The 25,682-nt window shown below is 34.8% G+C and overlaps 2 protein-coding genes across 2 annotated transcripts; both read right to left on the reverse strand.

Annotated features, from left to right (window-relative positions):
• Positions 1-410: 410 nt before the first annotated feature.
• On the reverse strand, positions 411-1,343 carry LOC119810343 (olfactory receptor 8B3-like). Its single transcript, XM_038323775.1, has one exon. It carries the CDS (start codon positions 1,341-1,343, stop codon positions 411-413), a length of 933 nt encoding a protein of 310 aa, XP_038179703.1.
• Positions 1,344-16,000: 14,657 nt separating this feature from the next.
• On the reverse strand, positions 16,001-16,933 carry LOC119810433 (olfactory receptor 8B3-like). Its single transcript, XM_038323900.1, has one exon. It carries the CDS (start codon positions 16,931-16,933, stop codon positions 16,001-16,003), a length of 933 nt encoding a protein of 310 aa, XP_038179828.1.
• Between the last annotated feature and the right edge of the window lie 8,749 nt (positions 16,934-25,682).

Here is a 25,682-nt window from a genome sequence, read left to right on the forward strand (position 1 = left end):
AGAAACCCACACACAGTTGATAATGGCATCCCAATATTATTTCATTTAATAGTTTAAAGATACCTTTTAATTTATAAGACGAAAAAGAATTTTGTGATGAATGGGTATAACAGATACAACTTTTTAATGCCTCTATGTTTAAATAAGAAATAGAATAGAAAGGGTGGAAGTGAAAAAATTGAAGACATCAAATTTGGGTATATTTAATTCAGAAGACTCAAATTTCTTTTTATGATACAAAAAACTCTACATTTCACAAATATTCCAAAAATTTATGTTTTCTCAAACTGAAAAAATGAATTTTCAATAAACAGAGTTGAATTATACAGTTGAAACATTGTGCATGAAAGGAAACTTTCTTTGTGCAAAAAAAAAAAAAAAACAAAAGGCATAAAGACAACCTTGTAAAATCAAAGGTTACCGCGGCTCAGGCTTTTCATCAGGGCGACTTTAATATCTTTGTTCCTCAAGCTGTAGATTAATGGGTTCATCATGGGAACTACATTGGTGTAAAAGACAGAAGAGATTTTTCCTTCGTTCTTAGACCCTGCTGAGGAGGGCTTGAAATATTCAAGTGCACCTGAAACAAAGAACAAAGAAACAGCAAGGATGTGGGAGCTGCAGGTGCTGAAGGCTTTGGACCTGCCCTCAGAGGAACGGATGTGGATGATGCTGGAAAGAATGAAACCATAGGAGATAAACAGCGTTGAAGTAGGAACAAAAATGTTGATGCTCCCAGCAACAAGAATTACGAGCTCATTTGCATATGTGCTCGTGCAAGACAGTTGGAGCAAAGGGGGAATATCACAGAAGTAGTGGTTGATGGTGTGGGCATCACAGAATCTTAGTCTCAGCATGCATACAGTATGAGCAACAGCATTAGAAAATGCAATAAAATAGGAACCAAACATAAAGTTCAAACATAATTTAGGAGACATGACAACAGTATATAACAGTGGATTACAGATGGCCATGTAACGATCATAGGCCATTGAAGTCAACACGTAGCACTCAGATACAGCAAAGAACATAAAGAAAAAAACTTGAGTCATACATTCCATATAAGAAATGACATTCTCCCTTAATACAAAATTCATCAGCATTTGGGGAGTGAACACAGAACAATAACAGATGTCTATAAACGACAAGTTAAAGAGAAAAAAGTACATAGGAGTATGGAGATGAGAATCCAATACAGTCAGAATTATCAAACACAAATTTCCCAAAACAGTAACGATATACATTGCTAGAAATAGAAAGAATAAGGGCATTTGGAGATTAGATTGGTCTGTTAATCCTACCAGAATAAATTTAGTCATAAAGGAGACATTTATTGAATCCATTCTTCTCCAAGCTAATCTGTGTTTGCAGAAGGTAGAGCTGAATTGGTAGATGATCCACAGTCTTCAAGGGTCCTTTTCACAAGGGACTTGTTTGTTAAGAATGTTTCTTCTATTTTGAACTAATCACATAGAATTAACTTGTGCAGCCACTACAATCTTAAGTCAGAAAGCAACTGAGTAGGAATTTCCTTATGTATTCTGAAAAATATCACAAGGTAAAGAATGCAAGATGAAAGATTCAGCCTTTTCCCATCTCTAGTCTTCCCTCACTAGAGCCTTTCCTACAACAATAAAATTATACTGAGATGTCTAGAAGTACATTCTTGGCTGCTGTTGTAGATTCCCTTTGTTTTAGTACAAATAAAAGTGGTGTGCTCAAAGTAAAACTAAAAGAAAAAGAGAGAAATTGGGCAAGAACGTTTTCTGTTCCCTTATCACAGTGTCAGGAATCTGGAAGGCCTGAATTCTGACCATGCAGTAGAACTCCATTGGAGATGTTGCACTTCCATGGCCAATGCTTCTTAACTCTCTCAGATCACCCTGAAAGCTTTTGTCAGTCAGGTTCACTTGATTTTCTTTTTACTTAGGAAAAAAAGGAAACTTGCTGAAGCCTATCATATATTTAGAAACATAAAGGGTTTTGATTCAGATAGAGGGGAGGTGGGGAAGGTCTCAGAGCAGTTGGATCAGGAAACTGTAATCAGAATAGATCAGATGAAAAAATTCTTCAATAAAGTAAAATAAAAAATAAGAAAATGCTCATTAAAAATAATACAAAGGAGAAAATGATGGCTATTAGTATTCCTAGAATTCAGTACTCACAGTTTTCAGCCCAAACTTAGAGCAGTCTTATTTTCCTATTTCCAGTCTATCTGGATAAAGATTTAAGATTTAAAGGTGTCAGATCTTTCAATTCAAAAGAATTATACACAAGGCTTAATTGTCCTGTTCCAGTTTCTGAATTGTAAAAGATTATTTGTGAATAAGATTTTGAATCTTTCTGTAAGTAGTAAAAGTGGCCCTTTAACCTCAGGATGTGTATGCTTATAAGCAGGGCAGAAGAGTGTCCAAGCTCTTCCTCAAAGGAGAGCATTTAAATAAAAAAAGAAGCAGAGGAAATTGTACTACACCCTGGGCCATTATTTCCCAAGAAACCCAAAATTACACTCATCCTTTCCACGCACTCTAGAGAATGTGCGGTCCGCAGTGTAGACATTGAGAGAGACTCTCGCCTCTCCAATTAGCTTAATATCTGAAGGGAAATGTGAGCTTGGGGTTTGTCCTCTCTTGCTTCTTGCAATTAAGTGAGAATTACCCATAGGTTTTGCTGCAGACTCTAGTCTGTGTCTGAAATTTGTAGAGTGTTGTAGGAAGTCACCTCCAGTGACTCCAGAGGTACCAGTAACATAACAAACACTACTTAAAAACTGAATTTCTGAACCACATTGATATCAGGAGACATGGTAACATGGAAGGGAAAATTTCAAGGTGACTCAACCAGAGTCAAAGTACTGAAGACAGTTAAACAATGTTAGCAGTGCTACAAGCAGTCTTTTTTAGAAAATAAACAGGCTCCACTTGACTATCCAATATCAGATGGTCAGCTGTGAAGCAATATAAAGAAGTAACATTATATGGACTGAGAGACTGCATATATATATATACACTTATGAATATAAATAATCATATATCTAGAAACAAGGAAATAGTAGCCCTAAATTTTAGAGAGAACATGGGGTGTGTGTGTGCAGGAAAAGTTGGGGGCAGGAACAAAAAGTGGAAAATTATGTAATTATATTTTATTTTTAAAAGACAGACATAGTAAATAAACAAAAAACTCTAAAAAGTTTTAATAAAAGAGAATAAAACAAAATAAAATAAAAATAAATCACTTTCCCTGTTCCCTTTCTTTGTTCCAAGCAATCCACATTCACCAAAGAATTCCTTCCAATTAACCTAATTAATGACCTCTTTTTCTTTTATTTTTATTGTTACATATATATAATATGTATACACATTATATATGCAAGATTTTGTAAATTAATCCAGTCTCAATAAGACAAACACCATTTTTCCTCTAAGTTAATACATTTTATAAACAGGCATGAATTTTATATGTTCATAGACATAAATATATGGGGAATAAGTGAGTATAATAAACAATGGGGTGAAGATATTAAAAATCATATATGGGCACATATGGTGGATATGATCAATGTGTCAATGATTTTATATGAAAATCATCTTATTTCTAGTATTACTATCTATAATAAATATATAAAATGCCAGTTTTAATGATTAATATTTTGACTTCAAGATATATATTTTTTAAAACATTATGCATCGTATTCATATATAAAAGTTTAAATTCTTTTATCCAATGTAAACATCTAAAGTTTAAAAAATAAGCCTTTTGAAAATTTTAAAAGTTCTGATTTACAAAATTTGTGTATTCTGTTTAGAAGACTGCAACAAATATTATACACTTGAAAGCAATACATATAGGATGTGTTATAAATTTATTAGCTCACACCTTGTAATACAAAGTACATTAATCAGCAAACACAAGCTTTTGTATGATCCAAGCTGAAGAACATTTCCTTTATTTTTATATGGTTTATTTTTTTATATTTAAAAATTTCCATCTCCTCCCCTCCTCCTCCCCTTCCCTTCCCTCCCCTCCCAACACAACCCCCATCCCTTCCTCTCCAGGACAAGGAGCCATCAGGGTTCCCTACTCTATGTTAAGACCAAGGTCCTCCCATCTCCCCCCAGGTCCAGGAAGGTGATCAGCCAAGCTGAGAAGGCTCCCACAGAGCCCATCCATGCAGAAGAATCAAAGCCCAGCGCCATTGTCCTTGGCTTCTCAGTCAGCCTCCACAGTTGGCCACATTCAGAGAGTCCAGTTTGGTCGCATGTTCCATCAGTCCCATTCCAACTGGAGTTGGTGATCTCCCTTAGTTCTGTCCCACCGTCTCCATGGGTGAACGCACCCCTCACGGTCCTGACTTTCTTTCTCATGTTCTCTCTCCTTCTGCTCCTCATCAGGACCTTGGGAGCTCAGTCCGGTGCTCCAATGTGGGGCTCTGTCATTTTCTCCATCCAATGCCAGGTGAAGGTTCTATGGTGATATGCAAGAAATTCATCAGTATGGCTATAGGAACTGACCTTTTCAGGCGCCCTCTCCTCAGCTGCCCAAGAACTAGCAGGGGAGATACCATGATCACGAACATTTCTTTTTAAAAAAAAAAAATAAAAAGAATCAATAAAACTGTGATACTAAAAACAGGTCTTTCTTCTGGGAAGTAAATTTTATATAATAAAAAAGCAAACTGACAGATGACTTGTCTATTATGAATCATTCCTTTATTCTTCAAGAAACTCTTACTTTCTCATTAATATTTTTTTCAGTATAGATTTCTCCCTGGCTATTGGTTAGCTTAAGTTCATCAACTGAGAATGAACTAATGCTGAGTGGATTCAACAAACATAAGATTTCATTCATTCTAAAAATTTTCTAAATGTGCCCCCCATGGCATACACATTTGGATGAAGCCTTTCTAACAAATTTTAACCATCTGTAATTTATTTAGATTTCCTCAGAAAACTCTATTCCTACTTTAAAATTACCATCCTCAAAATTTGCTTGGTCTGGTAAAACTGCCCCACAATGAATGCTGCTATTTTTAGATGGTGCACACTCACCAACAAATGAATGTCCTCTTAATCTTATGTACAAACAAGCATGAAACTCTTTTAGGATTGCAAAGGTTAGAGCTGTTTAATACAAAATATAATTTCAACTCAAATTGATCTGTCCCATTTGAAATGAATAAGATCATTTTTAAAATTTGAATCTTAATAATTTATTGAATGTCTCTAACTTGTTTTAATGTGTAAAAGAAAATTATGTTGAGTAAATCAAGATACTATAATATTAAACTTGAAATCACAGAATGCAGATGCAAAAATAGAGACATATATATTAATATATAATTGTATTAGTGTATTAATGTCGGGTAGTTATCAACATCAGCATTGACTTTCTCCCTGGAGTCAGTATACCTGTCTTTTCCAGCATAGACAAGCCAGAATCTGCACTTTGGGTACATAAGAATATTGGTTTCTGACTCTATGTACATAAGGTCAGTTTCCATGAACCTTCAGAATGCTCAGTCAATAATTCCCACCATTCTCAGTGGAGATGTGCCTGTCTTATTATAAAGAAAAAAGCTATATGATTTTCCTTGGTTTCATTGTCTTCTATAGGAACTTGATAGAAAATGAAGACACAAAGTGAAATACTATCCATGCTTGTAGATTTCTAGTTTTAATACAGTGGCATGGTCAAAATATAATAAGCAATCTACTGATTCAATAAAATCTTACTGCAATTCTTCATAGAAATTCAAAATCAATGAGTACCCTTTCCATATACATATTTATATCAAATGTCTTAAATGAATGTTGGCTTGTGTTTTGCATATAATTATATTAATTTCTGGATTGGCTTTAAACAAACTTTGGCAAATTTGTGAAATTTACAAAAAAGTGATTATTAGAAACTAAAAATATTTATAAACTTAGAAATTTGAAGATTGACTTCTCCTGGAATAGTAAACATTCAATTAATATATAACAGGCTATATGAAAATAAATAAGCACAGTTTTAACATAAATATGTGAACTCTCCCTTTAAAAACCAAGAAAAATAATCTACAATTCAGAAAACTGCTTCAGAGGTTAAAAGAATAGATCAGTGAGTAATAAATTACTTGCGATAAAAGGGTGAAGGCCTGAGTTCACATCACCAGAATTCATATAAAGCTGAATATGCAAGCTAAAATCAGTCATCTCAATATTCCTAAGGTGAGAGGAGAGGAGAGGAAATGACAGGAGGATAAAGAAAAGGAAGAAGAGGAGGGGAGAAGAGAGGAGAGGAGAGGAGGGAAGAAGAAAGGTGAGGAGAGAAGAGGAGAGAAGAGGGGAGGGGAGGGGAGGGGAGGGGAGGGGAGGAGAGGAGAGGAAATGTATTTTTGGAATTGAATGATCATTACACTGGGAAACCTATCAGTAAAAAACAAGGAACCCTTTCTGCAAAACAAGATGAGAACTGAAGATTGACATCCGTAAACACAGATTCACGGGGATAATTTAAATCTGTCTCTGTCTCTGTCTCTCTCTGTGTGTGTGTGTGTGTGTGTGTGTGTGTGTGTGTGTGCATGTGTGTGTCTTTATCTGCCTCAACATACACATACCACAAATAAATTTCTTGAAATTATCTGTTATTATTTACGTGTGTGCATGTTTTAAATTCCTTTGTATCTATTTTTTTAATTTCTCAGTTGAAAGGGATTGAAAAAGGAAAACTTTAAAAAAAATCCCTCATCTAGTGCATGGTAGCGTGAATAAGATCTATAATTTTATAATTTGTGTTTGCTGGTTATTTTTGCCAACTTGACACATACTAAGTAAACTGAGAAGAGAGAACCTCAATTGAGGGATTGTTTCCATCAGATTGGCTTGTGAACTTGTGTTTGGGGACAATTACTTGGTATATAATTTATGTGGGAGGACTCAGCCCATTGTAGGGAGCAACACTCTTGGGAAGGTGTAAGTAGAACGAGCCTTACAAAGTAAGCCATTGAGAAGCATTCCTCTATTTTCTCTGCTTAATTTCCACTTTCTTCTTTTTGCCTTTACTTCCATCACTGATAGACTGTAACCTATAGCCAAGAAACCATTCCCATGCTCCAAGTTGCTCTTATCCAGTATTTTCTCACAGAAGAGGAGAAACATCCTTTTATAACCAAAGACATTTCCCTTCCATGGTTTCTATTCATTACTTCATTCTTATAATGTTATAAAAAAGGAAGACATTTCTATCATTATATCATACACACACATTTCAGTACATCATGCTGTATCTTAGATATTCTGCATGATAATATTTTCTGCCAGTTTTTCTTAAATTGAAAAAATAAGCTAAATTAAATATATAACATTTTCTACTAAGGAAAGGCAGAATACAGAATTGTCAATCAAATGTGTTAAATAAACTGAGATTACACTTGTACCCCAAATACAGGAATGAAGACTCATGTATTCTTCTTATTATTTCACCTTGTCAGGGTTTTTTTTCCTCAGGACAGCATTAACATCCACTTCACTTAAGTGTACTCTCAATAAGGTGGGCCACAACATCTCTTGGTACTGTATCCAGAATATATATATATTCTTGATTTACCCTAATAAATTTAACTTATTTATATGTGGGGTTTGTGTGTGTGTGTGTGTGTGTGTGTGTGTATGTGTGTGTGTGTGTGTGCATTGTTATTCTGTGGAAAGGTAACACAAATCAGAAAATTCCCTGAAAGAAAGATAACCAATAAGCCTGAAAGAAGGTAAAATGATGGAGTTGGCTTATAGAAGGTTAAAGATGTTTTAATTGGTTTCTTTGGAGACAAAAGTCTCCTTTTTCTCCTTTCTTTTTTTCTTTCTGTCCTCCTTCCTTCTTTCCTTCCTTCCTCCCTCTTTCTCTCCTCCACCCATCTTTCTTATATCAGGATTTGAAGGTTTTCTGTGAGATAATAAAGTAGAAGAATGTTCTTCCCCATAATTTTTCTCACAACACTTCTTTCACTTTTAGATACTAGACTTGTTATTTTCTTGTTACTGTGATTAAATATCTGACAAAAGCAAGTTCATCAGTGATTTATTTGGGTTCATACTTTCAAGATATACCCTATCTGTTTTCCATTAATCAGCTAAGATATACATACACATACACACACATACATATATATTAATGATTATCATGAGGTTTGATAGTATATCCAAAATGAATCTGTTCCAATGATAAAATTATAGCTTTGACTTCATTCCATCTTACTAGTTTTGTTGTGTAAGCCAATGCAATTTCTCTGTAACAATTTATTAAATAATTTGGTTAAAATGTTACAATTTTACAAATGGTTCATCAAGACACTAGGGCTTGTTCTGGTGTGCTATATGCTGAAATATAATGTATTTTAAAAGGTTTTAATTCCTATAATGAACTTTTGATGTTAGTGTTTACTGCTTTAGTTTTTTTGATGATAATCACTTAGCAGTTTATTTGTGAATTATACAGGTGATCATGTTTAATTTTATTTATTTATTTATTTATTTTTTATTAAAAAATTTCCGCCTCCTCCCAGCCTCCCATTTCCCCTCCCTCCTCCCATACTCCTCCCCTTCCCTCTCCAGTCCAAGGAGCAATCAGGGTTCCCTGCCCTGTGGGAAGTCCACGGTCCTCCCCCCTCCATCCAGGTCTAGGAAGATGAGCATCCAAACAGGCTAGGCTCCCACAAAGCCAGTACATGCAGTAGGATCAAAACCCAGTGCCATTGTCCTTGGCTTCTCAGCAGCCCTCATTGTCCGCCAAGTTCAGGAAGTCCGGTTTTATCCCATGCTTTTTCAGTCCCAGTCCAGCTGGCCTTGGTGAGCTCCCATTAGATCAGCCGCACTGTCTCAGTGGGTGGGTGCAAACCTCGTGGTCCTGACTTCCTTGCTCATGTTCTCCCTCCTTCTGCTCCTCATTTGGACCTTGGGAGCTCAGTCCAGTGCTCCAATGTGGGGATCTGTCTCTATCTCCACCCATCGCCAGATGAAGGTTCTATGGTGATATGCAAGATAACATCAGTATGGCTATGGGATCTGGCCATTTCCAGCTCCCTCTCCTCCGCTGTCCAAGGAACTAGCTGGGGACATCTCCCTGGACACCGGGGAATCCCTCTAGAGTCAAGTCTCTTGCCAACCCTAAAATGGCTCTCTTAATTAAGATATAAACTTCCCTGCTCCCATATCCACCCTTCCTTTATCCCAACCATCCCATTCCCCCAAGCTCTCCCCATCCTCCCCTTCTCACTTTTCCTCCCCATCTCCCCTTACCCCATCCCATCCCATCCCCAAATTCCCAATTTTTGCCCGACAATCTTGTCTACTTCCAATATACAGGAGGATAGCTATATGTTTTTCTTTGGGTTCTCCTTCTTAATTAGCACGTCTAGGATCACGAATTATAGGTTCGATGTCCTTTATTTACGGCTAGAAACCAATTATGAGTGAGTACATTAATACAAAAAATTTGAGTTCAACTACAATTATAATTGGAACAAAGCTGCTTTAAGATCAGCAATCAAAATCGATGGTTTACTAAGTGCAAATTATATCTTCTCAGTTTTTTGGCAAATATAATTTTGCAGTTCTTAATAAAGTATATTCACAACCACTGAACCCATTTTTGTTTTTAATTTATTTTTTCCCATTTGAAATTTGGAGTAAAATATGCAATCAATAAGCAACACAGTTTTAGAAAGAAAATAATCAAAGTCACAAGATAGAGTGACAGTATACCAATAATTGTTTCCTTTGAAATTGAAATCATATTACCAGATATATGTACAGATTAATCTCACCAAGCAATAAGACAAGTGTATTCTCTGTTTCAGATAACTATGATTAGATATAAAGAAAGCAGACATTTTCACATTTCCTGCATGTCATTCTAGGTACCGTAATTTCAGCAACAGCAATACTCCAATCTATACATGGAGTTTAAATATACATTCAAATTATTTCATTTTTCAATATCTGAAACATTAATATGGATCAAATCCTTTCACACACATGATGACTGATAATTCCAGAGGAGATTTATTAATTTTAGTTTCCAGGGCTCTACTTCTTCCATTTCCCCTTCCTCTCCTAAATGAATCACCACAAATTTTGATGAAAAGTATACACTATCTTCCCTTTTTATGATAAGTAGAACCTCTATAGAGAAATGTTAATTTATTTATGATATAAAAAATTCAATTTCAGAGTCCCCAATTTTTTAACTTCCATAATTTTCTAATAAAAATATAGAAAATACAGACACGGATTCTTAAATAAACTGTTTAATAACTAGGAGAGTTTGATATAGGAAGGGTGGATATGGGAACAAGGAATTATATATCTTACTTAAGGGAGCCATTCTAGGGTTGGCAGAGACTTGACTCTAGAGCGGTTCCCAGGTGTCCAGAGGATGCCCCCAGCTAGGTCCTTGGGCAGCTGAGGAGAGGGTGCCAGAAATGTCCAGATCCTATTGCCATACTCATGAATATCTTGCATATCACCATAGAACCTTCACCTGGCATTGGATGGAGAAAATGACAGAGCCCCACATAGGAGCACCGGACTGAGCTCCCAAGGTCCCGATGAGGAGCAAAAGGAGGGAGATCATGAGCAAGGAAGTCAGGACCGTGAGGAGTGCGTTTACCCATTGAGACGGTGGGACAGATCTAACGGGAGACCAAGTCCAGTTGGAATGGAACTGATGGAACAGGTACCAAACCGGGCTCTCTGAATGTGGCTGACGGTGGAGGAGGACTGAGAAACCAAGGACAACGGCAATGAATGTGAACTCTACAGCATGGACGGGCTCACTGTGAGCCTTAACCTTCACCTGGCGATGGATGGAGATAGAGACAGAGCCCCACATTGGAGCACCGGACTGAGCTCCCAAAGTTCTGATGAGGAGCAGAAGGAGAGAGATCATGAGAAAGAAATTCAGAACCATGAGGGATGCGTTCACCCACTGAGGCGGCAGGACAGAACTAATGGGAGACCACCAAGTCCACTTGGAATGGGACTGATGGAACATGCGACCAAATCGGACTCTCTGAAAGTGGCTGATGGTGGAGGCTGACCGAGGAGCCAAGGACAATGGCGATGGGCTTGGTCTCTACGACATGGACGGGCTCTGTGTGAGCCTTGTCAGTTTGGTTGCTCACCTTCCTGGACCTGGAGGGAGTTGGGAGGACCTTGGACTCAACATAGTGTAGAGAACCCTGATGGCTCTTTGGCTTGGAGAGGGAGGGAGTGGGGGTATGGGTGGAGGGGAGGGGAGGGAAGGGGGAGGAGGAGGGGAGGAGATGGGAATTTTTAATAAAAAAATAAATAAACTGGAAAAAAAGAAATAATAAAAGAAGAACACATGCAAAATGTAAAAATAATTTTGGAGTTGTGGAAAAAGTAATTCTATTTTTTAACTCAGGTATATATCCATGAGAACTTAATATCCATGCATAGTGCAACAAACAAAATAGCACAAATTAAAATTCATTCTGGAAAGTTTTAGGTATGGTAAAATCAACGGTGGAGCTATTGTTTCCAGGTTGTTCAGTCATTTCCCAGTACATTCCTTGGGATTATTAGAGATAGTTGTCAATTGTGCTTTTCCTATAATTTTGCCTTTTTGTCTCCCTTGATTTTGTTAGAGACCATGGTTGTGGCAAGTGTCCCTTTGGTGATTAAATTCATTCTCTTGGGGATAAAAGAAGAGACTGACCTTAAAGTTTCCCTCTTCTTCCTCTTTCTATTAATATATACGGTAGCCACATAAGGAAATTTGGCCTTGATTATTCTAATGGTGCTGAATTCTCACCTTCACACTCCCATGTACTTTTTCCTCCTTAACTTGTCTCTTTTAGACCTCTGTTACTCTTCAGTGATTACACCCAAAATGCTGATGAACTTCTCACTGAAGGAGAATGCTATCTCATACACAGGGTGCATGACCCGGCTCTACTTGTTTTGCTTTTTTGGCATTTTAGAATGTTACATGCTGACACAATGGTCTATGATTGTTACATGGCTATTTGTAATCCACTATTGTATAACATTTCTATGTCCCTTAAGATGTGCTTATAACTCATGCTTGGCTCATATTGATGGCACTATCTGGTGCCATGATCCAAATTATTTGCATGCTTCGTCTGTTCTTCTGTGTTGGAAACACCATCAACCACTATTTCTGTGACCTCCTCCCTTTGCTACAGCTCTTCTGTACCAGGACCTATGTAAATGTGATACAGCTAGCTATTCATTGCAGCAGAAAAAGACATCATCATGCCCATGGTCATCATCTTTACTTCTTATGGTTTCATCCTCTCCAGCATCCTCAAATTTAGGTGCACTTCAGGCAGGTCCAAAGCCTTCAGGAATCACAGCTCCCACATAATTGCCATTTCTATGTTCTTTGGTTCAGGAGCCTTTATGTATCTTCAGCCATCCTCAGCTGGGTCTATGAATGAGGGGAAAATTTATTCCATCTTTTATACTATCATGGTTCTCATAATAAACCCTTTAATCTACAGCTTGAGGGAAAAAAGTTATTAAAGTTGTTCTGAGAAAAACCCTAAGTAGGAGAATATATTATTCAAATTTCAATCTTACCTTTGTCTGTTGTTAAACCTTAGAGAAATTATCTGTGCCTAGGGCTTTCTGAGTGAGGTTTTCTTGTCACATTTCTTCTACCTTGAGCTCATAAGTTTAGAGTTACATTGCTTTCATACTTTCATTTAAAGATATTCTTTATTAATTACCATTGTACACATTATCCTATAATAAAAAATCACTTCTTAGATCTTTGAAAATTATGCTAGGTGTCTGTTATGATATGTAGAACAACAGTAATATTTGCCACCTTAAATGAAATATGAATCTAACATAAAGTTTTGCTTTGTCCATCCTCTCCTGGGTATGAATACATCATTTTCATATGTGCCTGATAGATTCATAAATCTATTAATTCCTTAACTGCTGCAGGTGTAAATAGCGTGTCATTCATTCCTCAAGTTTTGCAAATTATTAAAAATGCAATTGAGTTGATTTAGTTATTTTTTGATATCATATATTTCGGATCTTTTTAAAAGCAGAGCACCAAGTCTGAAGAACTTCAGGGTTTGAAATTACATAATATCTTTGTTGTTGTTCATTGTGTGAATGCAATATAGAAGATAAAAAGAAAATATAATCATATAGAAGTTGTCCCAAATGAGAACTGCATTAGTATTATATATTGTCTCTTACAGGACAATTAGGAAATATACCCAACATGTTTATCAGTAATGTTATAGAGATGAAGACAAAAGAATTTTGAGTTCCAGGCCATGCTATGAATTCATTCTAAACAGACATTTGTGACTACCTTTTTGGCTATCAGAAATTTAAAGAATAGATGACAACAAAAATTCTTTTCTGTGGGAATTCCTTCTGCAGGAAATGAATTCCTTCTGCAGGGACCATTATTCTGCAAGAAGAGGAAGTTGTCCTTGTAGAGAGATTAACAACTTTCCAATTAATTAAAAAAAACAGACAAACAAAAAAACTGATCTTCAAGGATAGATAGAATTGAGAAAGCAATGAAAAGGACTACATATTGGCCCGATATCCTAGTTGTACTTTGTTTTGTCTTTTATTTTTGATTTTTTAGTATTTAGAATTATTATTGTGTATTTAATTACTGTTGCTTTATTTTATTTCAAGGTATTTTCTTATTGTAGAAAATCCATAAAGTAAATGATATATGCCTGATTATCATACCATATATAGGTATATTTTCAAGGTTTAGTACCCGTGAACAGTCAGTCATTCAGTACATATTGTTTTAAAGGAAGAATAATATTCTTCAATAAGATTATACCACATTTTTAAAAAATTCATTCATTTACTGATGCATACTTGGGTTAATTGGACTTCATTCATTAGAAATTATCATTTTATAAACACTATTCATTTGTGTTCCTATTTGTTCAACTCCTCATACATATTTACATACGAATGCTATAACAAGTGAAACTCAATTTCTACTGTTTACAGAATTACCAGAGTGCTTTACAAAGTTGTAGAAAATTGCATGCTTTGAAAGGAGACTAGAGTATTTTTGATTCCTACACTTATTAGCACATAAACACCTGAACTGCCCCTAACTTTTGCTGGAAAAGAAGTCGTAGTTAAAAATCTCCCAACTTAAATAGTCTATAATCAGGAAATTCAGTATACAATTCAAACAGACAATTAAAGAAAATCTAACATTAATGTTTTTCAAATTATTCCACAAAATAAATGTAAAGAACATTTTCAAGCTCTTTTTATGAGGCCACTTTATTTCCCTGATGGCAAAATCACACAAAGACTCAAGAAAATATAATATTATATATTGATATTCTTCATGAACATAGATGCAAAAAATTCTCAACAAATACATCTAAATCAAATTCATGAAGATATGAAAAAATTATCCAAAATAAAGAAAAAATTATCCACTATACTCAACTTGGCATCATCAGAGATTCAGGTATGATTAATTATATATTAATCAACAATCGTAAGGTGCCAAACAAACCAAACACTAAGAGCAAAACAAAGCAAAATAAAGCAAAGCAAAAACAGTCAAGCATACAAACATGATCATCTCATAAAATGTAGGCAATGAATTTGAAAAATCCAATATCCCTTCATTATAAAAGTCTTGGAGAGAATAGGTATATAATGCACATATATCATTATGATAAAGGATATTTACATAAATCTGAAAACCAACATCATCTTACATGGAAAAGAATTAAAGCGTATTCATTCAAATTAAGAGCAAGACAATAATATCCACTCTTGCCATACCTAGTCAATATAGTACTTAAACCTATATCAATAAGACAATTAAAGCAGCATGGCGGTGGTGGTGCACATGTGTAATCCAAGCACTTGGAGAAGAGGCAGGTGGAACGCTGTGAGTTTGAGGACAGGCTAGTCCATAGAGATAATTCCAGGGCAGATAGTGCTGTTACACACACACACACACACACACACACACACACACACACACACACGACACTAAAAACAAAAACAAAAAAGAACCATATAAAGCAAAAAGAAAATTAAAGAAGATTATGGAGATAAAAAGAGCAGGAAGAAGCCAAAATATCCTTACTTAAAGATAATATTTTGTACATAAGCCGGTCGGTGGTGGCGCACGCCTTTAATCCCAGCGCTCGGGAGGCAGAGGCAGGCAGATCTCTGTGAGTTCGAGACCAGCCTGGTCTACAAGAGCTAGTTCCAGGACAGGCTCTAAAGCTGCAGAGAAACCCTGTCTCGAAAAAAACCAAAAAAGAAAAATATTTTGTACATAAAGGACACTGAAGACTATACAAAGAAACTTCTGGACCTGATAAACAGTTTGTGCTGGTGAGAGTGTAAACTTGTACAGTTACTTTGGCAATCAATGTGGTATATTCTCAGAATATTGGGAATAGTTTTACCTCAAGACCCAGCTATACCATTCTTGGGGATATACCCAAAAGGTATTTAATCATTCCACAAGTGTACTTTTTCAACAATGGTCACAGCAGCTTTATTCATAATAGCCAGAACCTGGAAACAATAGAGATGATGTTCAAATAAGGAATGGATAAAGAAAACGTGGTACGTTCACACACTTGAATATTTCTCAACTATTAAAAACAATGGCATTATGAAATTTACAGGCAAATGTATGGAAAAAAATCATCCTGAGTAATTTCACAAAAATAATTGTTGATGGTGTTTTCATGGAAGTGAAAAAAATTGAAAAAGCAAATCTGGACGTTTTCCATTTAATTGAGAAGACTCAAATTTCTTTCATGATAAGAAGTCTAAATTTTACAAATATTCCAAGAATTTCTGCTTGCTCAAAAACTGAAAAAATTTGAATATATAAAAAATATAGACTTAAATTATACAGTTGAAGCATTGTGTATGTCCCAAAATTGTGTGTATGAAAAACCAAGAGGCATAAAGACAACCTTGTATAATCAAAAGTTACAGTGGCTCAGGCTTTTCATGAGGGCAACTTTAATATCTTTGTTTCTCAAACTGTAGATTAAGGGGTTCATCATGGGAACCACATTGTTGTAAAAGACAGAAGAGATTTTTCCTTCATTCATAGACCCTGGTGAGGAGGGTTTGAAATACTCCAGTGCACCTGAAACAAAGAACAAAGAAACAGCAAGGATGTGGGAGGTGCAGGTGCTGAAGGCTTTGGACCTGCCTTCGGAGGAACGGATGTGGATGATGCTGGAAAGAATGAAACCATAGGAGATAAAGAGAGTTGAAGTAGGAACAAAAATGTTGATGCTCCCAGTAACAAGAATTATAAGCTTGTTTGCATATGTGCTCGTGCAGGAGAGCTGGAGCAAAGGAGGAATATCACAGAAGTAGTGGTTGATGGTGTTGTTATCACAGAAGCTCAGTCTCAGCATGCATGTAGTGTTAGCTACAGCATTAGAAAGTGCAATAAAGTAGGAACCAAACATAAGTATCAAACATAATTTAGGAGACATGACAACATTATACAAGAGTGGATTACAGATGGCCATGTAACGATCATAGGCCATTGAAGTCAACACATAGCATTCAGATACAGCAAAGAAGATAAAGAAATAGACTTGAAGCATACATTCCACATAAGAAATGGCATTCTCCCTTAGTATGAAGTTCATCAACATTTGGGGAGTGAACACAGAACAGTAGCAGAGGTCTATAAAGGACAAGTTAAAGAGAAAAAAGTACATAGGAGTGTGGAGGTGAGAGTTCAGCACAGTTAGAGCTATCAAACACAAATTTCCCAAGGCAGTGAACAAATACATTGCTAGGAACAGAAAGAACAAGGGCATTCGGAGTTCAGGCTGGTCTGTTAATCCTAGCAGAATAAATTCAGTCACCAGAGAGACATTTACTGGGTCCATTCTTCTCTAAGGGAATCTGTAGACACAGAAAATAGACCTGCATTAGAGGAAGATCTACTCTCTTCGTGGATCCTTCCCACCTGTGTCAGCTTGTTAGGAATGTTTCCTCTAGGCTGGACTAATCACATAGAAACAGGTGGTGAAGCCACAAACTATCTTAACTCAGAAAGCAATTGATAATGAATTGCTTTAGGATTTCTGATAATATCACAAGATTAAGAATACATGAAGAAGGATTCAACCTTTTCCCATCTCCCAGTCTTCCCTCACTATAGCCTCCCCACAAAAATTACAATGCATTGAGATGCCTGGACAGTACGTTTTTGATTGCTGCTGTAGATTCCCTTTGTTGTAGTACAACTGATTAAGGTGTGCCAAAACTAAAATTAAAACAAAAATAGAGAAGTTGGAAAAGAACATTTCCTAAATCCTAGTCACAGAGTCAAGAATCTGGAAGGCCTGAATTCTGACCATGCAGTAGAACTCTACTGGAGATGTTGCAAGTCCATGGCCAATGCTTTTTAATACTCTCAGATCACCCCGAATGCTTTTGTCAGCCACGTTCACTTAATATCCTTTTTACTCAGGAAAAGAAAGAAACTTGCTGAAGCCCATTATGTATTTAGAAACATAAAGGATTTGGATTCAGATGGAGGGAAGGTAGGGAAGATCTCAGAGGAGTTGGATCAGGAAACTGTAATCAAAATATATCAGATGAAAAATATCTCTTCAATGAAGTAAAATAATAATAAGGAAAATTCTTTTAAAAAAATACAAAGGAGAAAATGATGGCTATTAGTATTCCTAGAATTCAGTACTCACAGTTTTTAACCCAAACTCAGAGCAGTCTTATTTTCCCATTTCCTGTCTATCTGGATAAAGATTTAAGATTCAAATATTTCAGATCTTTTAATTCAAAGAATTTATATACAAGGCTTAACTTTCCTGGACCAATTTGTCAATTGTAGAGGATTATTTGTGATTAAGTTTTGAGTCTTCTCTAGAAGTAGAAAAAGTGGCCCTTTAAGCTCAGGAAGTGTGTGCTTATAAGCAGGACAGAAGAATGTCCAGGCTCTTCTTCAAATAAGAGTATTTAAATAGAAAAAAGGAGCTGAGGAAATTGTACTACACCCTGATTCATGATCCTTATTTCCCAAGAAACCCAAAATTACACTCATTTTTTCCCCATTCACTCTAGAGAATGTGCGGTCCACAGGGTAGACATTGAGAGAGATTCTTGCCTCTCCAATTAGCTTAATATCTGAAGGGAAATGTGAGCTTGGGGTTTGTCCTCTCTTGCTTCTTGCAACTAAGTGAGAATTACCCATAGGTCTTTCTGCTAACTATAGCTGTGTCTGAAATTTGTAGAGTGTTGTAGGAAGTCACCTCCAGTGACTCCAGTGGTACCAGCAACATCACAGCCACTACTTAAAAACTGTATTTCTGAACCAGATTGATATCAGGAGACATAGTAACATGGAAGGGAAAAATTTCAAGGGGACTCAACCAGATTCAAAATACTGAAGACAGTTAAACAATGTTAGTAGTGCTACAAGCAGTCTTTTTTAGAAAATAAACAGGCTCCACTTGGCTGTCCAATATCAGAAGTGCAGCTGTGAAGCAATAAAAAGAAGTAACATTATATGGACTGAAAGATTGCATATATATATGCTCATATGCTCATATATTTAGCAACAATTAAGGGAATAGTAGCCCTGAAATTTAGAGAGAACATGGGGTGTGTGAAAGGAATGTTTGAGGCAAGAAAGAAAGAGGAAACACCATTTTTCCTCTTTGTTAATACATTTTATAAATAGGCATGAATTTTATATGTACATAGGCATTTATGTTTGGGAAATAATTGAGTGTAATAAACACTGGGTGCAGATATTAAAAATCAAATATGGGCACATATGGTGGAAATATGATCAATGTGTCAATGAAAACAATATAAAAATTTAAAATATAAATATAAAAATATATAAAAATCATGTTATGCAATGTATTACTATGTATAATAAATATATAAAATGGCAGTATTAATGGTAAATAATTTGACCTCAAGATATATATCTTAAAATCATGAGATATAATATTCAAATATAAAACCTCAAATTCTTTTATCCAATATAAAACATCTAAATTTTAAAAAATAAACCTTTTGAAAATTTGAAAAAATACAGATTTACAAAATGTGAGTATTTTATTAAGAATACCACAGAGAAATATTATACACTTGGAAACACATACAAATAGGATGTATTACAAATTTATTTAATTCACACCATGTAATACAACGTACATTAATCAGCAAACAAGCTTTTGTATGTTCTAAGCTGAAGAACATTTCATTTTTTTCTCTAAAGAATCAATAAAATTGTGATACTTAAAATCAGCCTTTATTTTTGATATAAATTATATATAATAAAGAAACAAATTGACAGATGACTTGTCTATTATTAATCATTTCACACTTCTTCAAGAAACTCTTACTTCCTCATTAATATTTTTTGGATATAGATTTCTCTTTGGCTATTGGTTTGATTTCAGTTCATCCAACTGAGATTGGATTAAAGTTGAATGGATTCAATATACGTTGGATTTCATTCATTCTAAAAAGTTTCTAAATGTGCCCCCATGGCATATACATTTGGCTGAAGCATTTCCAACAAAAAATTAACCATTTGTAATTTATTTAGATATTCTCAGAAAACCCTTTAAAAGTACTATTTTCAAATTTTTTTCCTTGTGGTCCAACTATAGCCGCCACACAGTGAATGCTGTTGTTTTCAGATGATGCACACTAACTAGGAAATGTGCACTCTTGCTCTCACTTACAAATCAGCATGAGATTCTTCTAGGATTGCATATTTTATAGTTGATCAGTACAGAAATAATAATTTCAACTTAAATCTTTCTGTCCCATTTGAAATTAATAAGATCCTTTATAAAACATTTGAAACTTAATAATTATTGAATGTCTCTTACCTCTTTAAATGCCTGAACGAAAACTATGTTGACTAAATCAAGATACCACAATATTAAACTTGAAATTGCAGAATCCAGATACAGAAATAAACAGAGACATAGATATGAAGATATAATTGCATTAGTGTATTAATGTAGGGTAGCTATCAATATTAACATTGACTTTCTCCATAGTGTAAGTACACGTATCTTACCAGTATAGAAAAGTCAGTATCTGTACCTTTTGGGACATAACAATATTGGTTGGTTTCTTATGCTATGTACAAAAGGTCAGTTTTCATGGACCTTCAGAATGCTCAGTCAATAAATCCCACCATTCTCTGTGGAGATGTGTCTGCCCAATTATAAGGGAAAAAACTATATATGTTCTTCCTTGGGTTCATTGTCTTCTAGGAACTTGAGAGAAAATGTGACATTGCAAAATTTTTCTTTAATTTTCTTTGTTTGCATTTAATAAATATACTCATGTTTTCTATACAAATTACAAAGGCCTATTCACTCTAAATAATTACAAATGAATCAGCCTTCATTAGCACTTTATTCATATTTACAAATATGCATGAACGGAATCTGTAGTACACCTGGAAAAAATTGCAAGAGAACTTTACAAATTCCATAATTTCCCATCCTATGTGACATGTGTAGTGTTTAAGAAAAATAAGAAAAAAATAAAGTGGTTGCCTGGCAAATTTCCCTTATTTTCATTAAGAATATGCAGAAATTTTTCTCAAATAAGGAAAGCAGTTTTTCAATTAATCAAGTAAATCCACACTAGAGTTGCAGTTTTCTATTGTTCATGAGGCTTCTTATTTTGCATTGGTATCTTGAATTTGAACGTGTAACCTAGACCATCTGGTCTCTTCTGTACATCCTCAACTTCAGAGCAAAGTACTCCTTTATTTGCCAACACAACAAATATGTCAGGGTAATTAAAGATAATCAAAAAATCTCATTTTGTACCTGCTTGCAACATATTATATTTCTGTTAGACAGATTTTCAATAGCTACATGCAAACATACCCTGTTGACCAAAAATTCAACTCTGTATAACTCATTCCTTCCTAGAACTGGAGGCTTCTTTGGTGAGAAATGTCCATCTGTGGCTCTTACCTGTAATATGCTGATTATGTTTAGACTTCCTTTAAACACACACACACATACACACACACACACACACACACACACACACACACACCACAAATGGCTGTTATTTTTAGGTATTCCTCTTCCCATTTCCTCTCTCCCCCTTATCCTTTCACACTCCCTTCTATTCCAGTGCCCACTCAGCCATAACTAACCATCCTGTTTTCTTTTCTTAGGGTGGTCCAATTTTATCTCCAGTCCATTACTACATGCCTAAACTCTGTGTTCATATGAATTGTGGACTGCTTATTGAATACACAACTCTAACACTGACATATAGTCAAATGTACTACACACCCTTTTGTCTACTGGGGTACCTGTTACCTCAGTTGGGAAAATCATCAGGCTACAGAAAGGAAAATATTTTTACCAATTTCACATTCAATATAGACCATATAGCCAAAGTATATAAAGAACTCAAAAAAGAAAAAAAAACCTGAACACCAGGAAAACAATCTAAAAAATTGAGTTCAACCTGTGAGGTGGTAGCACATGACTTTAATTCCTGTACTTGTAAGATGGTTCCAAAAGATCTCTGTGAATTTGAGGCCAACCTGCTTTATGAGTGAGTGCCAGGACAGCCAGGGCTACACAGAGAAAACCTGACATGAAAAACTAACAAACAAAAAAGAAAGAAAGAAACCAAAAAATAGAAAAAATAAAAAGGAAAAAAAAGAGAGTGGAAATATAAACAGCATTCTGAAAACAGAAAATACAAATGGCTGATAGACAATAAAAGACATCTTCAACACCCTTAATCATCCTAAAAAAGTGTATCAAAACTACTTTGAGATTTTAGCTTACACCTTTCAGAAAGGTCAGGATCAATCAAATGACAGCTCCGAAAGCTGGGAATAGATCTACTTCAATATCAAGCTACATAACTCTTGGTCATATACCCAAATGACTCTACATCCCACTGCTCAAATATGGTCACTGCGGCTTCTGGTCATAGTAGCCAGAAAGTGAAAACAGAATAGACATCTGTCAATGAATGGATGAATGAATACGGAAAATGTTTTGCAAACTCACAAAGGAATATTACTCAGCTATTAATAAAATGAACTCTGCACATAAGTGGTTAGAGCTAGAAAATGCGATTCTGAGTGATGGAAATTCCTTTTATGCCATTCTAACTGGACTGAAGAAGAAAAATGAATCAGTTTCCAGTTCCCTGTAGCCAAGGATGATGATGGTTTTTAAATTCTTTGCTAGACATTGATATTTCTTCTTTGGAGAACTCTGTCCAGTTCTTTTTAATTGAGTGATTTGTATTCTTAATATATTGGGTATTTTTATCACTGTTTCTATGATCTATAGCACAATCCAAACATTTATAATAATTAGAACCTGGATAGAGTAATGTTAACTGATCTTCCTCAACTATTTTATTAAGGATTCGATTTCAGAGTCACCAACTCTTTTACTTCCATAATTTTCTATGAAAAGTATAAAAATGCTTACCTCAATTGCTAAAAATTATGTTTAATAACTAAAAGAGTTTGATATTTTAGTGGTAATTTCAAAAAATATTAAAATCAAATTGTATGTAACGTATAAAAATTAATTTTTGTAGGTTGGGGAAAGTAATTGTATGTTTCAACCCTGGCATAATATACATGAGGACTAAGGATTCATGCACAGATGAGGAAACAAAAGTAACACAAATTAAAAATCATTTGGACAAGTATTGGAGAGATTTATAAATGAAGTATTACTATATTCCTTACACACTTTTATGAAATAGTAAGAAATTCATTGGGTCATTTCCGTACAACTGTCCTGTGACAATGTGGGAAGAGAGAAAGAAGCAAACAATGGACTTTTGTGAAGAAGGTGATTTTGAGATGGGAGTTTTAATTTGGCTCAAATAATGAGGATACACATCCCCCCAAAAAACAGGGAACTCATTGATTGAATCTCCAAGGATACATATTGGTCTTTCATCCACGAGCTATCACTTGAGACCATTTTACTATCTATCTTTAGGCTTCTGAAAGAGCCAAAGAATGTTCCCATTGAATTTTGAGAACATTATGAACTGAAACACATAATAGGAGTTTCAAGTGGCAGCTATAGCAAAGAGAACATTGGGTTTCTTTTCCCTTGTTGTCTACTGGATTAAGAAATAGTATTAAAATTACAAACTGTGACATCAAACTGTTCAGCATTCTCACAAACTAAAAGCAATAAAAATCTCAGGACCTGTTATAAAACTTTCTAAACATAAATAATAAGTAATAATGACAATGAGCACATTCTTTTTTTCCACTTTCAAATAGGGTAAGTTTTAAAATCTACTCATAGTAATACTTTCATTTTTATTTAACATATTTGATGAATAACTATTTAGAAGAAAAATAGTATATATGTCATATAATTCTTGGTGCTTTGACCAAACAACAATAAACGTATTTCTGAAATGACCAAATGATAAAGCTAATCCATCTATGAAATTTTTACATATGTATGCTTTCTGGCAATAGATTTGAATATATAATGTGATAATTAATTTTTAACCACACTTAGATGTAAAATATAGCACTGTTGCCTTGTTTATCATTGCTGAACATTTGAAGTCAAGAACCTTTTTATGTTTCATAATTGAACCTTCTTCAACTTGGCCAAGCCTCATCTGTTTTACTATCCTATGGGTTCCAACAACCAACATCCTTCTTTTCCTTCATGGGAATATGACTATGGCGAATTTCACATGCAGGGTTATTATGCAGGCTTTCCCTTGGAGTGTATTGCAGAATCCCACATGAAATCAGCCATGATGAAATTATTTACTTGTCTCTGGATCTTCCTTCAGGTTAAACTTTTTATGACATTTAACTTAAGCTTTTTGACCTGTTCAGAGAGATGTTTCATTCTTCACAATATTTCCAGGAAGTTCCAGAAAAGATTAAAAAAAAGTCATAGAAAAAGGCTTCCCTTGCAGCCCTATACTGTCCGAATCCTTCTCCCTAATTAGTTTCTCAATACCTACTATCTCTATTTATTAATTTATCACTTCCCATCCTACTTGTACCAAAAATATGTCTTCATTTCTCCATAAAATAACCTTCATTACTGAAAACACTATTAACATGCAGTCATTGTGGGTGTGAAGAATATTGTGAAATTAATAAGACAGGGACAATATTTGTAATGCTCCATAGAAGAAAGTTAAGATTCAGATGGTAATATAATTTTCAGAAACCCTCCGTAATTCTTTGCAGGAAAAGGCTCTTATTTACTCACTGTCTGTCTGTGAGTCTTGCTTAATGCCTGTTATTAGCACTCTTTCTTCTCAGATATTCTTTTATTGAATTATTAGACCCTTAAAACATTCATATTGTTTCATTTTTAATTTTGTAGATAAGCTAAACTTCCCATAGCCAAACAACTTACCATGCTTGAAACCTAGACCCGTTATGAAATTATACAGTTTCATTAAGCAATTAAATCACATCAATGACACTGACAGTTGGAGGGGATATGCTGCTTCACAATGGAAGAAATACAGAAAAGAGCAGAATCAGTAGTTTGGTATACATTCAAAGAAACATCTATTTCATGAGCTAACAGCAAATCTGATAATATAAATATCTTGTAATGATGAGCCACACTGCAGCCAATAGAGATTTCTGTTCATAAGAAAGAGAGTAAAGGTATTTTTTAATTTGAAAAGGAAGTTTACATCTATATTCCAGAATTCCTTTTTTTAAAAATGGCTTCATCAGTAATTCAAAACAGCCTGTGCAAAACACTGTGGCAGGGCCTAAAATCCCTTCAAATCACAGTGTGCTTTACAAGAACACGATTAGAAAATGGTTCCAGTTGCCAAAAATACAGAAAAAAAAAAAAACAGAAGTCTCTGATGTCTGTAGTTCTTACTAAAATATATTTGAAAACAGCATCTCATACCTGCATCCCGGTTTTTGTCACTTTAGGCCAAGTATCTATAAAAACAAATCTTTCCTCATGTAGCTCAATGTTATCTTTAAGCTCAACTGCATAGTATTCACTGCCAAAAATATTAGAATTGCATTCTAATTCAGTCTTTTATTTAAAACCTAGTGTCTTTTGCATCTTGTTTTCTTCAGATGGCTTTCAATAATATACAGAAGGGCAAAAGGAAAAATAAAGGGAAAATCAGGACAATAAATTAGACTATGTTTATTATTATTGTTGTTATTTGATTTTTTTCATGGTTTATTTTTTTATATTTAAAAATTTCCATCTCCTCTCCTCCTCCTCATAGTGCTCTAGAAACTTTGGCTTTTTGTTCTTGATGATTGCACAAAATTGTTATAGAAATCTAGAATTATTACTTCTAAATTTTCTCTGTAAAAGATGTGAATATTTGTATTTGAGAGATAAAGAATAAAACATCATTATTATGGAAATCAAAATATGTATGTGTGTCTTGAATTAGAAACTATTAACAATTAGAAGTAAGTAAAACTAAAATAAAACTTTAAAAGTGATTATTGGTAATTACTGGTGATTATTGATAATTGCCAGTTATTATTGACTACTAAGCTCTAGTAGTCTCTAGATAACATATGGCCAAAGTCATATATATGATTTATGCATATGTTATATATTACTAATATATACGTACCTTTCA

This window comes from Arvicola amphibius, chromosome 3, assembly GCF_903992535.2.
Source record: "Arvicola amphibius chromosome 3, mArvAmp1.2, whole genome shotgun sequence".
In the NCBI taxonomy this organism is placed as follows: Eukaryota; Metazoa; Chordata; class Mammalia; order Rodentia; family Cricetidae; genus Arvicola; species Arvicola amphibius.